The sequence below is a fragment of the Squalius cephalus genome (genome assembly GCF_949319135.1).
Source record: "Squalius cephalus genome assembly, chromosome: 12".
Classification (NCBI taxonomy): Eukaryota; Metazoa; Chordata; class Actinopteri; order Cypriniformes; family Leuciscidae; genus Squalius; species Squalius cephalus.
The window spans coordinates 6,048,539-6,067,974 of record NC_137133.1 but is presented as its reverse complement, the minus strand read 5'-3'; the positions used below and the strand labels follow the sequence as shown (position 1 = coordinate 6,067,974).

The window sequence follows — 19,436 nt, the reverse complement described above, 5'->3', positions numbered from 1 at the left end:
GTGTGTGAATTATTTAATGACTCAGAGGTTGGCTTTTTAAAGGAATTTGCATACATTTTCGGGGCAAGATTCGACTTACACAATCTAATTGTTTTCTGTGCCCCTAGAGACGTTAGACAAACATTTTAAATACAATAAAATGTGTTATTCATTGACTCATAACGACAGTATACTTATTTATTTCCCACCCTCCAAAACCCTTGTAATTTGAACCGTGTAGTCTTTACATTACAAACTTAATGACAAGAGAGTAGCGTCACACACAGCCAGTGAACGGTAATAAGTTAATACGCTTTATGCATTTGCAAAAATGAAAAACAACAAAAACAATGCATCTATAGCTGAGACAAGGACACTGAATTCATACTTCTCATTTAACTATATACAGTATAAAAGTGCCATTTACGTTGTAATTATAAAAAAATTCTGTAATATTATAAACATCACATTTTCAGCAGAAAGAGAAAACAAAAAAAGTACATTTTTACAGAGTTCGCAGCCTTTGACGAACTGGATTCGAGCAGTTAAAATGCGCTTCATCTTGATAACATAAAAGCAACAACAACAAAAACCTGCTTTTTGAGATTGTTTGCTTAATTAAGGGGTTCCTTTAAAATATCTCCAGTCTTTTTTCTTTTTTTTTTTTAAATCTTCCTTTGGAAGAAAGAATATGAGAGTCCGTATATAACTAACCCAGAAACTTTTTATGTCCGTTTGAGGGAAGTCCTTTGTCATTCAAGACGAAATCCAGGCGAATGACACGGGACAAAAAACACACAAAAAGCCCCTGTTTTTGCTCCATGCCCGAAACACCTGTGTTTGAGAGAGAGAGAGAGAGAGAGAGAGAGAGAGAGAGAGAGAGAGAGAGAGAGAGAGAGAGAGAGAGAGAGAGAGGAGTGTTTAGAGAAGGCAAAAGGACAGAGATCCGGAGTTCCGGACAGACTGGCGCCAGGGAGGAAGCCACAGGACTTTTTTCTCGGACTTTAACCAAACATTAGTGAAATACCGGGCAATCCCATACAGCCAGAGTCTACACGAGCATCTGACATACACATTAAAATAACGTAGCTATTAGTAAACATTGTATTATTAAAGAAAAATGACGAGTCCCAACGCTCGTGCTGTTAAAACCCTGCCTAACTTTTTGTGCTTCAAATAAGGTCAAACAGGTTTAGAAAAGTATAAGTGAATAAAGATGACAATTCAATTTTTTGAGCGAACCAACCATAACTTGAACAGATTAGCTAATCATGAAAGCTATCAAAGTTTAATGATATTTCAAAATATTGTAATGAAAGAAGTTGTTCTAAGCATTATAGGCTATCATGCTTAATAAAGATATAAAATAGTGCATAATGGTAACGCTTTATCTTACAGTGTCTTTGTTACTTACCATAGTAATAACAGCAGATTATGCATAATTACATGCAAGAAACCCTAATCCCACCCTAACCCTATAGTAAGTACAAGGTGTTAGTTAATATTACTCAGTAAGCTACTTAAATATATAATTACACTAAGAATGACACCTTGAAGTAAAGTGTAACTGGAATAATAAATATGTGCAGGTGCACCGCAACACTGACAAACAGCCTCACGTGCACAAGTTTAACTCTGTTACTCGAGCACAGTGTAGTAGAGCATCCAACTTACCATTTCAACGAGACAGGGTTAAGAGGTCATCTGTTGGAGGGTTACTGGGCTGTTAATTAACAGAAGTAAACAATGATTTTCAGTGGAGCACGTTACATTTCAAGTTGTGTTATTATAGTGAGCAACATAAATTACATAGCAGCATGCATATTCAGATGTTATTTTGATGTATTCCTTTTTCTTAACCAATATGAATCACTTTGATATTTACCTCCAGGAAATGTTCTGTACAAACTTGCTTTACCTGGAAGGAGATGATGCTGATATCAGCTCCGAGTGATCTGACGCTCATTTTGGGAGGGCTCTGTCCGTGGACCTGCTGCTGTTGCGGGTTCTGGTCCAGTGCGATCTGAAGATCCAGAATGTAGTCTATGACATGCTGCAAGATCTCCATCTTACTCACGCTCTTGTTCTGCGGTAAACTCGGCACGAGCTCCTTCAACCTGCTGTAGCAGTCATTCATGTTGTACAGTAGACTGAGCGGGTCGTCCGAGGAGCTCTTGCTCCGCGAGATCCCGAGATTATGCTCCGAAAAATACAAGGCGGGTTTCCTTATGGACCTCACCGGACTGACTGCCTTCATAGTGGATATACCGATGTTAAGATTCTTTTCAGGGCATTCGATTCTCCCACAGATCTGTGCTGGAAGCTTGTTGTCAATGTGTTTATATAGCAACCGAACTGGGTTTGTTATAAGGCATAAAGAATTAAGCGGATTGGTCGATGAGACGACGTCACTCTGTGAACCGGGGCATCAACATTGGACAAATTTGCAGCACGTGAGCACCTCCTCCATCCTCTGCATTCTTTACCCACTGAAGAGTATCTGTGCAAGTGCGCGCGCAGAGCAGACACATAACATCACATCACATGTTTATATTGGAGGAACGTACTGATTTTGCCAGCGATACACACGTATTAGCCAGATGATTTTGTTGCCACTCTTATCCAGCAATTGCTTGGACTTGTAAAGACTTTTGCAAACGAGTTAATGCAGGATGTTTCACTGATTCAACAAGCCAAGCGTAAATATATTTATGAGCTTGTGAACAACTACTTTTGATTTGTGAACTAATAAGCCTGGAAACCAGTCATATTGGGTTAACCATGAGGCGAACTGTTTAAAAATAAAACTTGACTGAATGACGGTTTTATCAACACACACATAAGCAATTGTTTTTGAATTTATTAGCCGTTTTCGAGAGATGAATTAACAAACTGAAAGATACAATAAATTACAATACACAACCTTATTAATAAAATAAAATGTATTAATTAACCGGATTGGATGTCAGGGAACACTTGATGACGCAATTACATGACGTAGGCTAATTGGAACCTCTGAATTGTTTTCTTGAGAGTCGATTCTTTGAGAAACCAAGAACCAAGTCCCGGAAATGAACCGAAGTGCCCTTGCCCATCACTCGTGAACGCGCTCCCCTGTCCTCGCGACTCTCTGGCGCCAAGCTTGTAGGCTACTCTCGGTTGCCTCTTTGACTTTCAAACAAGCGTCAGAGCTGTGTGAACGCGCGTGCTCTTGTCACTCTCGAGCTGCCTGTGCGCACCTGCAGGACATTGGACACTCTTTTCCTCATCTTCGCATCGGTCTCTTTTTTTAAAGCCTTTGATAATTGCCATCTCATGCACAATCAAATAAACAATGTTTTATTGGTTTGGGATTACGCAGAAACCTTTTCATGCACAATAACTGACAGCACTATTTGCTTAGGGACACCCCTACCTGAGACCTAAACCTAAACACTGTTTTTGCATCACACATTTCATTAAGCTTATTTCATTACCATTCTGAACATGGTTCATTTAAAACCAATCTGACTTGCTTCATTTTTCATGTTATTCGAATATTTCCTATTTATGTCACAGTGACCTAACGTTTAAAAATGTCAAATATTCCTGTAGTAGTAGAATGGGAAATGTTTTCTGATTTTATTATGCAAAGGAAGAGTCTGTGAGCCATCATGGTGTACTAGTATCTTACAATTACACAGCGGTGAGTGTTTTTTGACCTTTTCCTCCAGAGACTATCAGTGGTGCAAACACAAAGGAATGTGTCTAACTTTACATGAATGAATGGCATCCCTTGGAGCATCACACAGAACTGAGAGCTAGGCTTTCTGGCTCTCCCTGTGCCCATTACTGAAGTACACAAGCCAAAAAGCATAGAGTTTCAGGATAATGTTCTTTTCTCAGCTGTTTCAGGGAAATGTGAGCAGAGGAACATGTTTTCTCAATCCAGAGTGCTCCTGAAGTCATGCCAATTTTCAGAGTGTGTATTCTGAGAAACAGTCATTTCCAGTATCAACTTATGGCCCCACATTTTGGCTCTGTACCCTCTGTGTGTGTTTGTATGAGGTTGAGTGTCAATAATAAGTGATCACTGTACAAAATGCTGCAGCACTGAACTGTGTGCAGTGTGAAATAGTCTATTGTTAAGATAGTTTTGCAAGGGCTGTTTACAAGTATTTGAAGTAGATATAGGCCTCATTATGTACATAAAAATAATTAAATTAAAATGGTTATTTCTGCTTAGATTCATGTACTCAGTAGGTGATTGTACACTTAAAAAAAATTAGTGCTGTCAAATCAAGTTCTCGCGATTAACAAAGAATGTGTCAGTAAAAAACTGTTAATTAACCGTATTAAATGACCTTATCTTGCCTGTAAAATAATATAATATTATTTTAATATTTTCTGGCAACCACAGCTTAAAGATAGTTCACCCAAAAATCGCCCCCAGGTGGCTGGTCCCAGTATAGGTCATAAACCCCGCCCTCTCATGTAATCAAATGATATGTGAGACAAACTAAATAATCAAATTACACAATTTATTTATTTTTTTTCCAAATACGGTTTCTGTCATTATAGGTAGTTTTTTATCGCGCTGATGTAAGTTAAAGTGTTCGTTTTTAAAATAAGTTTGTTTTTAGTTAGTTATTTGATGCTATAAAAACGGGTGTGTGACGTCATGATTGACAGGTGTGATTGACAGCTTGAAGTAGACACTGATAGCCTGACTACGTCAGACTTCCTACTTCCGCTAATTTCATTTCGCTCCTGTAGTCAGTCTGAGATAGCAGCGTATCTTTCAGTTTTCCACCGGCCTGAAAACAGCCGGGCCAATCAACGAACAGAGGGCGGGCTGAGAGCCGTGACGTAGACGCTGATTGTACCGTGGTGGATGCGTACTTGCGTAGATTTACTTCACATAATCTGCAAAAGTCGTTCACAGCCATGTTCACTCCGGTATTTCGCTCAATGGTTTAGTTTTTGCATCATACATGTGTTTACAGTGGAAGTTAGATGCGGCTGAGCATGCGCATAACACTCTATTATGCTATTCCAGACTCTCTCTACGAAGCAAAGTGAAGTAGCAGAGTCTGGTATTACCAGGCTAAGACACTGAGGAACCAACGTTTTTTCAGGAGGAGACTGGAGCTTTAACTTTAAATTTTTCATTCCCATAACTGTTTAACTGTATGTCAGCGCCATATTGGGACATTGGTGGCTTCACTTTTCTACAATGGAAGAGAGTGAAGGTGCGTCGTCCATCTTTTTTTTACTGTCCGTGTTCTAAACCTGTATGAGTTTCTTTCTTCTGTTGAACACAAAAGAAGATATTAAGGTTTGGAACAACATGAGGTTGAGTAAATGACAAAATGTTCATTTTTGGGTGAACTATCCCTTTAACATAAATTTAACAGGATGTGCTACTTTGTATTGTGCCTGTACCCATATCAACATGCATTTGCTGATAACGTGCCTCAGCAGAGACTTCTAAAAGCAACAGTTGCATGTTTCTACATCTGTCACATCAGATCCAGCCAATGGTGATGCCCTCAGGTGCAGTCGTTTACATGCTCTTTTAGTTTGAGCCTGAGAGATGCCTTAGGCATGACTTCACAGGACAGGTGCTGTTTGCCCTGCTGCCCCAGAACTGCCGAAACATCAAAGGTGGGAATCAGAAGGATCGTTGAAGAAGAGGTTTAGATACTACATCTGAATTGACCTCAGACCTGTTTCAGGTAGCCATGTGCTTAAAACACATAGATGCCATGTGAAGAAAGACAGGGAAGGGTTTGCTCAAAAAGACTCATGTGGAAATATACTTTCACACTTCAGGGGAGAGGTCACACCTGACTGTTAGTAAAGAATGCAAGAGAAAGCTAATGTAGTTGTGGCTTTCATCACAGATGATGGATCGAGCTGTGGCTACAGTCTCTTTCTATACCAGGAATTAGTGCTGACCTCCAAATGACAGCAAATAAATACGTGCACACACACCAATGTTCAACTACATTGAACTTACTTAAAGGGATAGTTCACTGTAAGGCCCGTGAAATATTGGTCCAATCTCCGGTTCGCCAATACACGGGGAAGGTATCACGTGTTCTGTCCTAACTCATCCAAAGTATTGGTTGGTTAAATTTACAATACATTTAGTTATGTATTCTCTCGTTAATTCATCTGACTCCATAAATGAAAGGGTTTTAATGATATCTGTGGATCATTAATCATGGGTGAATGTTTGATTATTCCGTTTAACTCTTCAATGAAAATAATATCAAAGTCAGTTAGAATAATCAAATGTAACAATTTATTATGTCAGGTAAATGTATCATGCCAATTCCATAATCAATTCAAAGATAATCGATACAAAACATCAAATGCTCTGGAATAGAGAGAAGATGCAAACCCAACATTAAGAAATACGTGAGGCTGAGAGATCTATATCTCTCAGCCTAACGGACCGATCTGAAAGACAGAAAAAGGCCCCGAACTCTCTGCTGTACTCCATTAAATAGCCAGACCTCTTTCACATGTAAACATGTGCTAACAATAGTCAATTTGCATTCGGAGGTACACTGTAGCACCTCTTGGGGGGGTGTGACCATTTGCTTGAGAGACCAACCCCTCCTTGTATGCTAGTTATCCATAAACCTTCAAAACCTTATTACCTTTTGTTTTAGTTAATCTGAAATGAGACATTTGTACCAGTCGCACTGTGACATTTTAAACGATACCAAACATGAAAATACTCTGTTAATCATTCATATTAAACTATACATTTTGTTGGGTGAATTCAGGTGATCATCTGAGAGAGAGAGGGGTGAGGGGAGAGGGATAGAGATGTAGATTAGGATGACTCGGAGGTGAGACTTTCGTCTCGATGGTGCATGAGAGCCAGTTCAAATGGTAATCTCCAGAGAGGTCCTTTTGTCCTCTCAGGGCCTGGTCACCCCCGAAACAGACTGTCTGGAATTTCCTAATTTATCAATTCTTACATCACCCAAAAATGAAAATGCTGTCATCATTTACTCACCCTCATGTTGTTCCAAACCTGTATGATTTCCTTTCTTCTGCTGAACACAAAAGAAGATATTTTAAAGAAGGTTGGTAATTAAACAGTTGCTGGTCCCCATTGACATCCATAGTATTTTTTTTCCTACTATGGAAGTCAATGGGGTCCATCAGTCGTTTGGTTACCAACTTTCTTCAAAATATCTTCTTTTGTGTTCAGCAGAAGAAAGAAAGTCATACAGGTTTGGAACAACTTGAGGGAGAGTAAATGATGACAGAATTTTCATTTTTGGGTGAACTATCCCTTTAAGGGGGCAATGTGTTTTTTTTTTTATAAAAAAAATGCAACTATGCAATGATATAATGTATAATTTCATCAAATTCATAGTTTTGTTGGCACTAAAACATTTAGGGGTTTTAAACGAATGAACAATCCATCAATCAGTGGGATAGTATCAAACTTAAATATTGAATAAAAAACAACAACAGCTGAAAACAGTACAGAGACTTGAATTGGTGAATCTTTTTGTAATCTGCTCGTCTTAATGAAGCAGTTCTCTTTAATGAAAAAGAATGAATCCAATGTAAGAGAGAACAGACCATCTAAATGAACCGATTCACTGGAATGATTCAGACTTTTCAACTCTGCGTATGAGAGAGAAAGAGGACCGTTTAGGATGAACCGATTAACTAGAATGAACTGGATTGTCCTAACCTGGAAATCCAGACCTAAATTTGAAAGATTAATGGTCTGCCATCGACTAATGAAAATCGGCCAGCTCGAGGGGCGGCACCAAGCATGCATTTGAAAATCTCACTGCACGCAATTGGATAACACTACGACCAATCACAACAAGTTATCGCTTAGCTACCAGCGGAGCTAACTGGTAGATTAGACTCTTACCGTATCTGGTCGGCAAAACAGCAAAAACGCCCTTCTTGCAGAGGAACGATTCGAGCGGCGTCTTCTGTTCCTCTTTTAGATAAAAAGTCTAAATCTTTCATTGTAGCGGCCAAAGCCGTTTCAAACAAATGGTGTTCATCCATAGCCATCTTGCAATGTTTACTAATGATTTCGACATCGCAGCGCTGTCGTCATCATATCAGATAACCCGCTGTGATTGGTGCAGCTCAGATCGAGGGGCATATTTAATGAGCATCATTACTCGACACCAGAGTAACTCGCTGAGCAAATTCAACTTGTGCTCTCGCGAGAACTCTGGATTACCAGTGAAGGATTATCCAGCGCTACATATACGAGACTTTTTAGGATGAGATGACTCACAAAAAAATTAATTGGACTTTCCAAAGCTACATTTAAGAGAGAGGAAGGTTTAGGACAGTGGTGCCCAATCCTGTTCCTCGAGATCGGTCTATATCGGTCTCGGCTGTCAAAAAATGTTCATTTTTAATGTTATCGTTATTGCCACGATAAGAAATTTGACCGATATATTAAAGTCAATAAATAATGGATTACTTCCTTCAGCTGAGACACTTCAGATTCGCACTGTTGGTTTTGAATTGCTTGAAATATGATTGGAATCACTTTTTTTTTTTTTTAATACAGTTAAGTGTGCATGTGCAGCGCAAGTCTGTCATATAAGCTACATAAAATATAATGAGAACATTATAATTGTGTGCTTGGGACATGACTTTTAATGGTAAGCCTTTTGTTTTTGTAATCAGGCTCTCAAAAATTTGGATTTAGATTTGGACATTGTGATTGGACAATATATCGGTTATCGGCTTTCAAATGTAAAGAATTATCGGTATCGACCAAAATTCTCATATCGTTGCATCCCTATACCTACCTGCAGAGTTCAGATTAACACCTCTGTCTGTAATTATCAAGTGCTCCTGAAGATCTTAATTAGCTGGTTCTGTTGGTAGATCTCCAGGAACGGGATTGGGCACCCCTGGTTTAGGGCGAACCAATTCACTGGACTGTACAACGCTACATGTGTAAGAGATCCTTTTAATACAAACCGACTCACTAGAATGAATCAGACTTTCCAATGCAACATATGAGACAGAGAGAAAGAGAGCGAATCAGTTTAGGTGAGCGCTTTAAAAAATCAATGTAGCGACGTGACTCCTCTGAAAATTAGGTCGTCGCTGGAAAAAACGACATTATTTTGAAAACAGCTGCAGAAAAATGGTTAAGGTAGTAGAGTCACTACCTTAAGTTAGCTACTCCCAGCACACAAACAAACTCTGCAGGTGTTTAAAACGCATGCCAGTTACACCTAAGGCTATTTGGGCCCCACTTATGTCATCAACAACAACATCCCTAAACCAACTGAAGCAACTTTTAAATACTCCACGATTATAACAAAACTTTAGGAAACTGCCTCATAATTGTCATCCTTCCAGTTGTCTCCATGGTTTTATCATGTTTTGACTGATCGTCTTTGAACACAACCCCGTCAAACAGTACTCGTCTTTTTCTAGGTGCGCTTGCCTTGGTTGTGAGTAGGTTGAGTGTCCAGGTGGGGAGCCCATATGTGGGTGTCATGGGGAGTGTGCCTAGCTGGGGGGCTGCTGGTGGTTGTTGAGGATGGGGAGGGTGTTGCCCACAGGGAGAACACCTGCTTACCCTTCCCCGCTCTTGCCCCCCTCCCCCACCTGCCCCAGCTGCATGCTGCGGGCATCTGCCCACCTCTGGGTAATGGAGCTGTCACTCTTGCTGGCTGCTCACCACAAAAGGCTTGACCTAATTTATCTGTCCTGTCTTCAGCTCACCAGTATGTCCACTGTGACTCTATGTCTTTCATCAGTCTTAAGTTCTGCATGCTGTAGGATCACCTGCTTTGTCCTTTGTCGAGGCGAAGTTTTAAGAACATTGCTTAACATTTTAATGGAAGAACTGACATTAAATCCACACATACTGTAGCAGTGTTAGGCAAAATAAAAAAAAATAAAAAATGTATAAGTTAACATTTGAATTGATGTAGCCACACCCCACAGGAAGTTGAATTAGAATTTGAATTGAAATGACCGGAAAAGGAATTTACTGGGTACTATACGGTTATCCGGACCACACCTGACCACACGTGAGCCACAACCGCTCTTGGTTGGTCGTAACCCCAGTGACGGGTAGGTTTAGGGGCGGGGTTGGGGTAGGTCATCACATGTGGTCCGGATAACCGTATAGTACCCAGTAAATTCCTTTTCCGGTCATTTCAATTCAAATTCTAATTCAACTTCCTGTGGGGTGTGGCTACATCAATTCAAATGCTAACTTATAACTTAAATAGTAAATTTACTGAATTCCAATATAGTGCAACAGTGCCTGTCCACTGTTTCAGTGGCCTTGGTTCCTATTCATTTTCCCATGGTGATTTTTAAATAAAAAGAACCAAACCAACCAGATACGGGGTGAATACAATCTTTGATTTAAAGCAAAAAAAGTATATGAAAATCGGGACAAAAGAGACAAAAGATACAAGTACTTTGTACGGCTTTAATGAGGAAAATAACTTCAGTCCCATGAATCAAGTACTTCTGGAAACTGTTTTTGCTGTCTATTCAAAAACACAGGTACTGCATAGGAAATGAAGTGACCTTCCACATTGGTTTTCAAAAGTTGATTTCAAATATTCAACAAATGTATGTCACTGAGCATTACTCATTACCTGTCTTTGAATGTCAGACAGTGCTGGTTTTGATAGGTGGCTTCTGTGGAATTGAGCTGGCAGATAAAGGTCACCTTTACTGCTGTCCTCACACCTGATAACAGTACAGGGTCAACAGCAGGCTAAACATATGACATTAGAGCCTGCAACGATATATTGTTCTTTACACCATAACAACCCTCTCCTCTCCTCTTACACACACACACACCTTTGTTCTCCTCCAGCATTTACAGTAGAGGTCATCTAACAGATGGGCACCAACCTTGAATTGTAACTCTTGCGGTTTTGAAGTATGTGCTCTGCAGTGTGCATGATTCTTCAGCGTTCTCACTGATGCCACACTATTCCAGGACAAGCTGTGAATAGAGCACTCAGTACTCATAGTATTAGTGCAACATTGCAGATTTCACATCTAACGATGTTGTGTATGAACAAGGAGGAATGCAATGCAGCAGCGTTACTCATTCTACAGCAACAGGACCAGGGCTCTTCAGCTGGGTGTGAATGAATAAAAGTGGCAGGAGTGGCTGTATGGGCCGCTGGAAGTTTATTAGCAGAGATGATTGCTGGGAGATGACGTTAATGTTAAACTCTCCCAGATATGTGGTGTCTCTCTGTCATGCAGTCATCATTTATGCAGCTGGAAACAAAAACTAATAATTGCACAGTCCGGCCACCAACTTGGCTCACTGAATCTTGGAAAAGTTGTAGCTCACTGTTCATCTGATGGAAAACAAAACAAAGATGATTTCTGTGGATGTCATAATCCATTGAAACAAACTTAAATGGTATACACTGTATACATTTTTATTTTATTTGTATTTTTGTCTTTTTTTCACCCAGTAAAAATATCATAGTGTAGACCTTATGTAGCCCCGCCCCTTTTCAGCGCTGCGCTCGTTGTCTTTTGACTTCCGGTCTGTATTTTCACAGCGATCTTGCGTATTTATGAATGAACGGCTCGTTTTAAAATCTTCCCGGTCTACTGACATTTGTTAAAACATCTGCTTTAAACATTACAATCCTCATGATAACTTTCGTTAACTTTACATTAAGTAAATCCACTTCAAAATCACTAATTACTCCTGGACAGCAATGCCATAGAAATATACAGAGCGACCGCAAAAACGGAAGTTCAGAGACAATTACTCTGGCGCATAAGGTCTATAGAATTTTTCATAACTCCTTGGATTTTTCTACAGCATAAATCTAACAAAATTTCACATATAATATCAAGTTATCTAGTAAAACTATCTTGTTTTTGCAGTATGCAGTATCACATCAGTCTTTAAACACATAGGATTATAATGTTGCAGTCAACAGCCTCATCCATAAAAAGTAGGCTACTAAGCTTTGTTTTGAGCATCATTACAAAGCTTCATACAACCATTATATTTTCTATAATTTTCTACCATTTTTGGTTGGTGTAGTGCCATTTTAGAGATTTACACTGACAAGAGGTCATATTCTGCACCTGTGATTCACCATTGTCATAATTTGTTAATGGTCTTGCGATGATGGTGAAAGCAGAAGCTTCTCGCTTCCTGAGTAAGTGCCATTAGAAGCCATCTGTGAGGTTCCTCTGTCCTTATGCCATTGCGCGTCTGTCATTGCTCTCCAAAAATCATAGCACTGTCTGAAATCCACTTCTACTGCATCATCACTGCCAGATGATATCAAAGGCAATGTGCTATGCTTACACAGAATAAAAATTTAAGTGCCACATATAAACTACAAAAAGCCACTGTATTGCTTATGGCTGAAAAGGGGTAGTTATAAACGTCTATAAATTTAAAGGTGCAAAAGGATTTCATTGAGCTTTAACTCAAATTATTGGTATGGGTTTTTTGACCTAACTCTAACCCTTACAATCACATTAAATATCTGGAAGAAAACTAAACATATGGATCTAAAGTGAAGTTTAAAAATATATAAGGCCCAGTTTCACAGACAGGGCTTAGATTAAGCCAGGGTTAGCCCTTAGTTTTGTTGTATTATTTTCATGTTATCACTGTGATGCTGCTTTGATACAATCTGTATTGTAAAAAGCGCTATATAAATAAACTTGACTTAGGGCATTTTAGTAACTTTTATAAACGTGCATAAGAAAAAAAAAACATTACTGGTGTGCATCTTGAGACAAAACAATGGCAAGTTGCTTTCAGTTAAAACAGCTCAAACATGCGTTTTTGTCTGGGACTAGCTTAAGCCTCGTCTGTGAAACCGAGAGTAAAAGTCTAACAAATGAAACATTCTGGTTGCAAGATATATCTAGGGTAGAAAGCGGAGGTTGCTTTAAAACTGGACTTTTAGGAGCAAGTTTTGTGGGCAAGACCTTGCACAGGAGACACTGGATCATGAGACAACAGCTCATATTTCAGTGTTGCCCTCACTGTTAGGTTCATGATAGAGCAGTAATCATCTCTATGCGCTGGAGATGGTCATTTTGAGGCATCATGGATCTCTATAAAGATGTCTTAGGCCCTGATGAAAATCACTTCTAATTAACCGTCTTTAGGGTGAGGTCATTTTAAAATGCAGCTCAGACATACTGTAATAGAGTCCAGCTGACTCAAAAGATGGACAGAGTGCTTATCTCAAATCTGTTTTTATTTCCAGGATGATTGGTCTCCACCCTGGAATAGTGCGTTCATTTCCCTGGGCAAGGACATCCGCAAATGTGTGTGCAGAAGGCATTGAGACAGATAATCTAATCTGCCACCGAGTGCAAGGAGGGAGGTCTCCATCATAGGGTGTTGTTAAAGTTCTGCCATACTCTTGCTTTACAGTGTTTAAACCTTTATGGATGTTGTAAGCGACTGATATTAGAATTTGTTAAAGGGATAGTTCACCCAAAAATGAAAATTCTGTCATCATTTACTCACGCTTAAGTTGCTCCAAACCTGTATGAATTTCTCTCTTCCGCTTAACACAAGAAAAGATATTTTGAAGAATATGGGTAACCGAGCCCAAGTAAATGGTGCCTGTCAATAGTTTGGTTCCCGACATTCTTCAAAATATCTTCTTAAACGATGTAAGTGATGTGAGTAAATGATGACAGAAAGTTCATTTTTGGGTGAACTATCCCAATCACACCTTCTCACTTCTCTGTTTGCTCAGGGGTCTCGAAAACAGACTCCGTCCACTCTTTTCCTCCCTCAGACCTCGTAATCTTCTGTCTGCTTATCATCCACAGACTGTCTCTCACATTCCTGAGATTTAGCACAACTATGGTGGATGTCGAAGAACTGCACGTTTCAGCGTACATGTGGCTCTTATCTGCGGCTGAAGGGAAGTGAACAAAGTGAGGAAATGGCTGGTTAGGATTAGTCTTCCTGCAATGTTATTGCTTCAAATTGTTGAGGTTATAGTTTTGGTACTGTTTTTGGGACAGATGTGGCCCTGTATACACCTGGTCTGAACAGGTAACGTGATAATCTTAAGTGTTAATGGTGTAAGAATGGCTTCCTCCAGATCTAATTCACAGCATCTCAGTTTGAGCAAATTTAAGTTTCCCCTTAAACAAAGCCCTATTTAAGAAAAACCTTTTTAATGGCTTTTAATGGGCTGTAATGATTTGCAGATCCGATAAACTCAGTAAGTGATGAACATTTTTCACTGGCTTTAAGCTCAGCCACAAAATCAGTCTTTTATTCCATAAGACATTTTTCATGTTAAGTGTCTTAGGTTTTATTTCTTCTGTCAGTTCCAAGAGCGCTTCCTTGTTCCTTCTTTTCTGTCTACCCTGAAAGAGTCAACAGTTTTAGAGTTGTTCTACAGGTCTGGTTACATGTTTAGGTATTCAATTCAATTCAATTCAATTCTTAAAGATAGAAAATGATTTATTGTTTAAATTATGCACAACTAGTGTCACCAAATGGAATTACACAAATAATGACAGTATTCAATCAGGTTTCCCTGCCATCAATGTTTTTATTGTTAACTAAAACTTTGTTAATTGAAATAAATCTGAAATAAAATAAAGTATAAATATCAGATGAAAATTTTAAACTTAAACATATAATGTGAAATGTAGCCTTGGCAACTAACTGACATAAATTAAGTTGAAGTATTAAAATTACTAAAACAAAATGTGTTATGTATATATCTAAAACGAGTACATAAAAAAAAAATACTAAAACTAATATGAAAACGGAAAATATAAAGTAAATCATTAGTTGGGTAAACAAATAGTTCTACCCCAAACTCACACCACTGGTTAGCCAGTATTTCAGTCTCAGGCTGGTTGGGTTGCAACAAACAGAACAATCAATCAAACAGAATAATGTTTTGAGAGCACAGAGCCACAGTGTTTACAGATTTGGTGGGAATCAATCTATGAATATCTTATTTATAGTTGTTTATACTTATGAAATGAAATTTTATGGTGGTATCCCATTTGGTTTTAAATCATTTGTAAAACATACACGTATCTGAATTGCATTATACTGCTAAGCATTTTGTGGCTTCAGTTTTCTAATCTGATAGCTGGCACATCAAGTGCTGCCATCAGCAGATTCATCCCGAGCAGAAGAGGTGCTCCAGCGAAGAGCAATGGACCTCCTCCAGCACCAGTGAAGTCAGGTCACCTAACGGTCCCTGATCCATTACAGTGAAAACTGCCTTTTCACTTCACCTTCTACATCTCCAATTAACAAAAGCAAGACATAGGTCTCCATTGGCATCCATTTCGATTACACAATGAACAATGTTCTGAGAAAAATATAGATAAGAGTCCATTTACCACTGCGTTTTTGGATTTTACTGCCAGAAAAATGAATCTGGTTGAAATCTAAAGGGATAGTTCACCTAAAAATAAATATTCTGTCATTTACTCACCCTCATGTCATTCCAAACTCATAAGACTTTTGTTCATCTTCAGAAGGGAAAGGAAGATACTTTTAATGAAATCTGTGACATTTCTGTCCCTCCATTGACTGTACGCAACTACCACTTTGATGCTTTTAAAAAGTTCATAAAGAGATCGTAAAACTAATCCATATGAATTGAGCATTTTAGTTCAAATTTTCTGGAGACACGATCGCTTTATATGAACACCAGATTTAGGCTTTTATTCACATATAAACATTATACTTTATTATAATTATTATCATTTAATATCAACAAACACATTAGGAAGCTCAGGCACGCTTGCTTGACGTGCAAGAACCAATGAGATTCATTCTCGTGTTACGCAGCACGTTTGAGCTTCAGCAAGAACCAATGAGGTTTGTTCTCGCACGTCAAGCAGGTTCAGTTGAGCTTCTCCTTATGTTTTCTCTTTATTTGTGGTAGTTGCAGAGAGGGTCAATGGAGGGACAGAAATCTCAAAGATTTCATTAAAAGTATCTTTATTTGTGTTCCGAAGAGGAACGAAAGTCTTTCAGGTTTGGAAATGAAAAACTATAACCCTTTTACACCTCTCTTTACAAGATGCCCACAACTGAATAACAACATTTTTGTTAGCCAGTGTGTTTACTTGAACTGCTTTCACAGTTATTTCTACAGATAGTAGACAGTTCTCAGGGCACGCAATACAAATGATCATTAGTAGTATCAATTTACCAGTGTATTATGGGTCACATTTTGGAAAAAAAGTCAGCATACTTCCCCTAATTATCTTAAATTATGGAATGCAAGCCTGCAGAAAATGTGCCAGAACAACTGACAACAACATGACCAGAGAACAGTGAAAGGATTCAGACTCACTGTCTGCCAGTGTATTGTGCTTCGGAAGCTCTCGGTAGACAGCGTCTTGCTGTCCCTCAAGGATTCTGGTTATCATCCATCTCTGGAAGTTTACAGCTCATTGCGGTGTACCACAGGAATCAGCCTCTCATTTCCATCAGCGTCGAAATGAGGCCTGACAAGCCTGAACAGACGCATCTTTAAAGCTCTCCGAGTTTCCTCAGTGCACGCGTGTATTGAGTCTGATACGCTCCGGTTAAAGGGATACTTCACCCAAAAAATAAAAATTCTGTCATCGTTTACTCACCTTCATGTTGTTCCGAACTGATTTTCTTCTGTAAAACACAAAAGCAGAATTATACTGGTTGCTCTTTTCCATGCAGTTAAAATGAATGGAGAATGAGGCTTTCAGGCTTCATAAAGGATACAAAAGCACTATAAAAGGTAGTGCACGCTCCACACAATTATATTATGTTATCGCAATTTAAGCCATTATTCACACCCACCTAGCTGTCTCTGCTGTACATGAGAGAAGTAGTCAATTTGTCAATGAATTGTACTTTTTAGTCAGCTCTTTTAAATGAATAGGTGATCAAATTCACAAAATGAATGAATCAGAATCATTTGTTCAATCAATTAAAAACTTCACTGACTTTAATTGCATGACTGCAGTAGAATTGGAACAGAGCTCAAATGTTGTATGCACTACTTTTTGATACTTTTATGGTACTTTTTGTCATTTTTGAAGCTTGAAAGTTTCAGGGTACGTTTACACAACAAGCAACAGCAGTATACTTCTTACAAGTTTCATTATAAGTTCATACCACAACCAAATTTTCTTTTCGGGGGGAACTATCACTTTAAGTAGCCAATCATGTAGCCAATTCTTTCATACTGTATAATGAAGTTGATGCCCATAGAGCTTGTCATGTTATTTGCAAGACAAACAGTTATGCACTAGCCTGTTATTGAGCGGGGAGGTTTTTTTTTTTTTTTTTTGTTGAGTATGCAATGATAACTCTTTGTAGCACTTAACAGTAATGCACTGTGCCACAGACAACGCGCCCAACCCAGCATTTGAATATTTCACAGCATGCATGTTTCTTCGCATGCATATCCGTATGCGAATGCCCAGAGCAGTACAGCTGCACGATGACCCCCCAATAGTATTTTGCATGTGTGCGTGCAATCTGCCGATAGAGTGAGGCTGGCAGGCTGGCTGAAAGGGCAGATAGAGGATAACATGCAAACCGCCTAGGATTATTAGTGAGCTTCTATTGTTGAGCAACACGTTTACTAGGTAAATGTTTGAGCTTCTTTGCCTATAGCTGCATGGTGTACAATTCTCATATTCAGGTGGTGAGAAAAACAGTCTCAATCACACACAGCACTTCACACTCCAGTCCAGTAAGTGGTGGAAAACTGCATCACTTTATTGAATTTACCCAACAGAATATTAATTCAATTATTTCCTTTCGCATTCTACAGAAGAGAATAGGTTAGTTCTGAACACACTATATTCTGAAATTTTATGCCAAGTTGTGTTTACTCGCAAGGGGATTATTTGCAATAATTTGTGCAGCATTTCTTTGACAACATGGTGTTATAGGCCTGTTTTTGCATTTCAAGAGGAATTATCATTTTTAAATAAGAGTTTGGACCATTTAAACTTAATTTTGGTTAATTTTTTCCAATTTTTCTTAGACGCAACTTTAAGGAGAAAACAAAATGCATAAATGTCCCTCCCTGCCTCTACCTCTTAAATGTGCTTCCATTAGTGTAAGTACTGCATAAATATGTCCTCCACTCTCATAAAAGTGCTTGGCTAGGTGCCTGCTCTTCACAGGCTGTGGATTTGCCTTACGTTGTGACAGTGTTATATTTTGTTATTCTGAGCCAAGCACACTTTTTCCTTGAGAGATGACATGAGGAAATCCATTGCTTGCCAAACTGCCCCATCGCTTTCACAGAGAAGTGATTGTCTCTTAGTGAAGGGGCGGGACCAAATTCTCTTAAGAAAATGAATAAATGGCCTGGTAAAAAAAAGAAAGAAAAAGAAATCATTAACCCAAGGAAAAGACATCCGAACAGCTCCATTAGGAAATTTGCTGATAACTTACACAGTCAACAAAGTAGAAGAGAGGAAGATTCTGGCTGTTGCTGAAGAACTCCAAGCAGATGTGCTTGAATATTTCTCTGAAAATGGTGACAGAATAGGATTGGCTAATGAGTAGAAATGCAAATGACTAGAAATAAATCTGTTCTCCTTGATTCAAAGTTCATTCTTTGATAGTTTTAAATCATTTTGGGAATCATTTAAAAGTCATAATGGAGTGTTGGAGTTAGAGTTTTAAAATGCTGACTATGTTAAATATGCTCACAGTATCATAACCATTATGGTGACTTTTTAAATTGCCAGCTATGATTTATTTAACAATTACTAACATTCTTTTAACTTACATACATTTACATTCTCTGTATATGCTGCTTACAAAATGACGTACAATACAATAACATAATCACACTGCCATCCTTCTCGGAATACATTTGCCTCTTTTTCCATGAAGAAAGTTTGCAGCATACATATGTAACTAGAACTGTAACTAGAACTGTCCAAAACCGCACTGTCCAGGCGTTCACTGTGGCAAACCAGAGTCTTCGCCTCAACATGTGGCTTTGATAAGTCTGTGGCTCCTGGAGTTTTGCAATCTAAACTGGAGTTTTGGGATCTGTGAGGAAAATCTGCATGGCCAATATTTTCCGTGAGAAACTAAGAATCAATGAACTGAGGTGAAAAATCGTTTCCAATTTATAACTGGGCTTCACCATTCTCTTTAAAGTCATTAAATCTCCTCATGAAACCAAGACCAGCTGAGTTTGAAAGTACACAGTTACAGGAACAAGATACGCTGCACTTTCCAGTAACCAGCAACTTCGTCATTGACTTAAAAGGGATAGTGAAAACAACATTGGACAAAAACATTTTTCAAAATGTCTACTTCACACAGTTCACACAGTTCTGGAGTGATATGAGATCTATTTCATGTGCCTCAACCAGTTTTGAGTTAGGAAACTGTTAGGAAATTGTGGCTTGCTAAGCTATACAGTTAAAAGCTAGTTAGCTAAACTACAAGATAACAA

The 19,436-nt window shown here is 38.7% G+C and overlaps 1 protein-coding gene across 1 annotated transcript; it reads right to left on the bottom strand.

Annotated features, from left to right (window-relative positions):
* Window positions 1-173: 173 nt before the first annotated feature.
* id2b (inhibitor of DNA binding 2b) lies at window positions 174-2,814 on the bottom strand. The gene is made up of 3 exons (XM_079888924.1): window positions 1,898-2,814; window positions 1,654-1,702; window positions 174-813 (listed from the first exon to the last, which is right to left on the bottom strand). Exons 1-2 carry the CDS (start codon window positions 2,234-2,236, stop codon window positions 1,658-1,660), a joined length of 384 nt encoding a protein of 127 aa, XP_079745050.1. The 5' UTR covers window positions 2,237-2,814; the 3' UTR covers window positions 174-813; window positions 1,654-1,657.
* Between the last annotated feature and the right edge of the window lie 16,622 nt (window positions 2,815-19,436).

Bases quoted from the DNA above. Each gene is read 5' to 3' on its own strand.
- id2b (XM_079888924.1), bottom strand. From the start codon at position 2,236: ATGAAGGCAGTCAGTCCGGTGAGGTCCATAAGGAAACCCGCCTTGTAT. The intron at 1,703-1,897 runs GTAAAGCAAGTT...GTTAATTAACAG, and splicing joins TCAGCATCATCTCCTTCCAG to CCCAGTAACCCTCCAACAGA.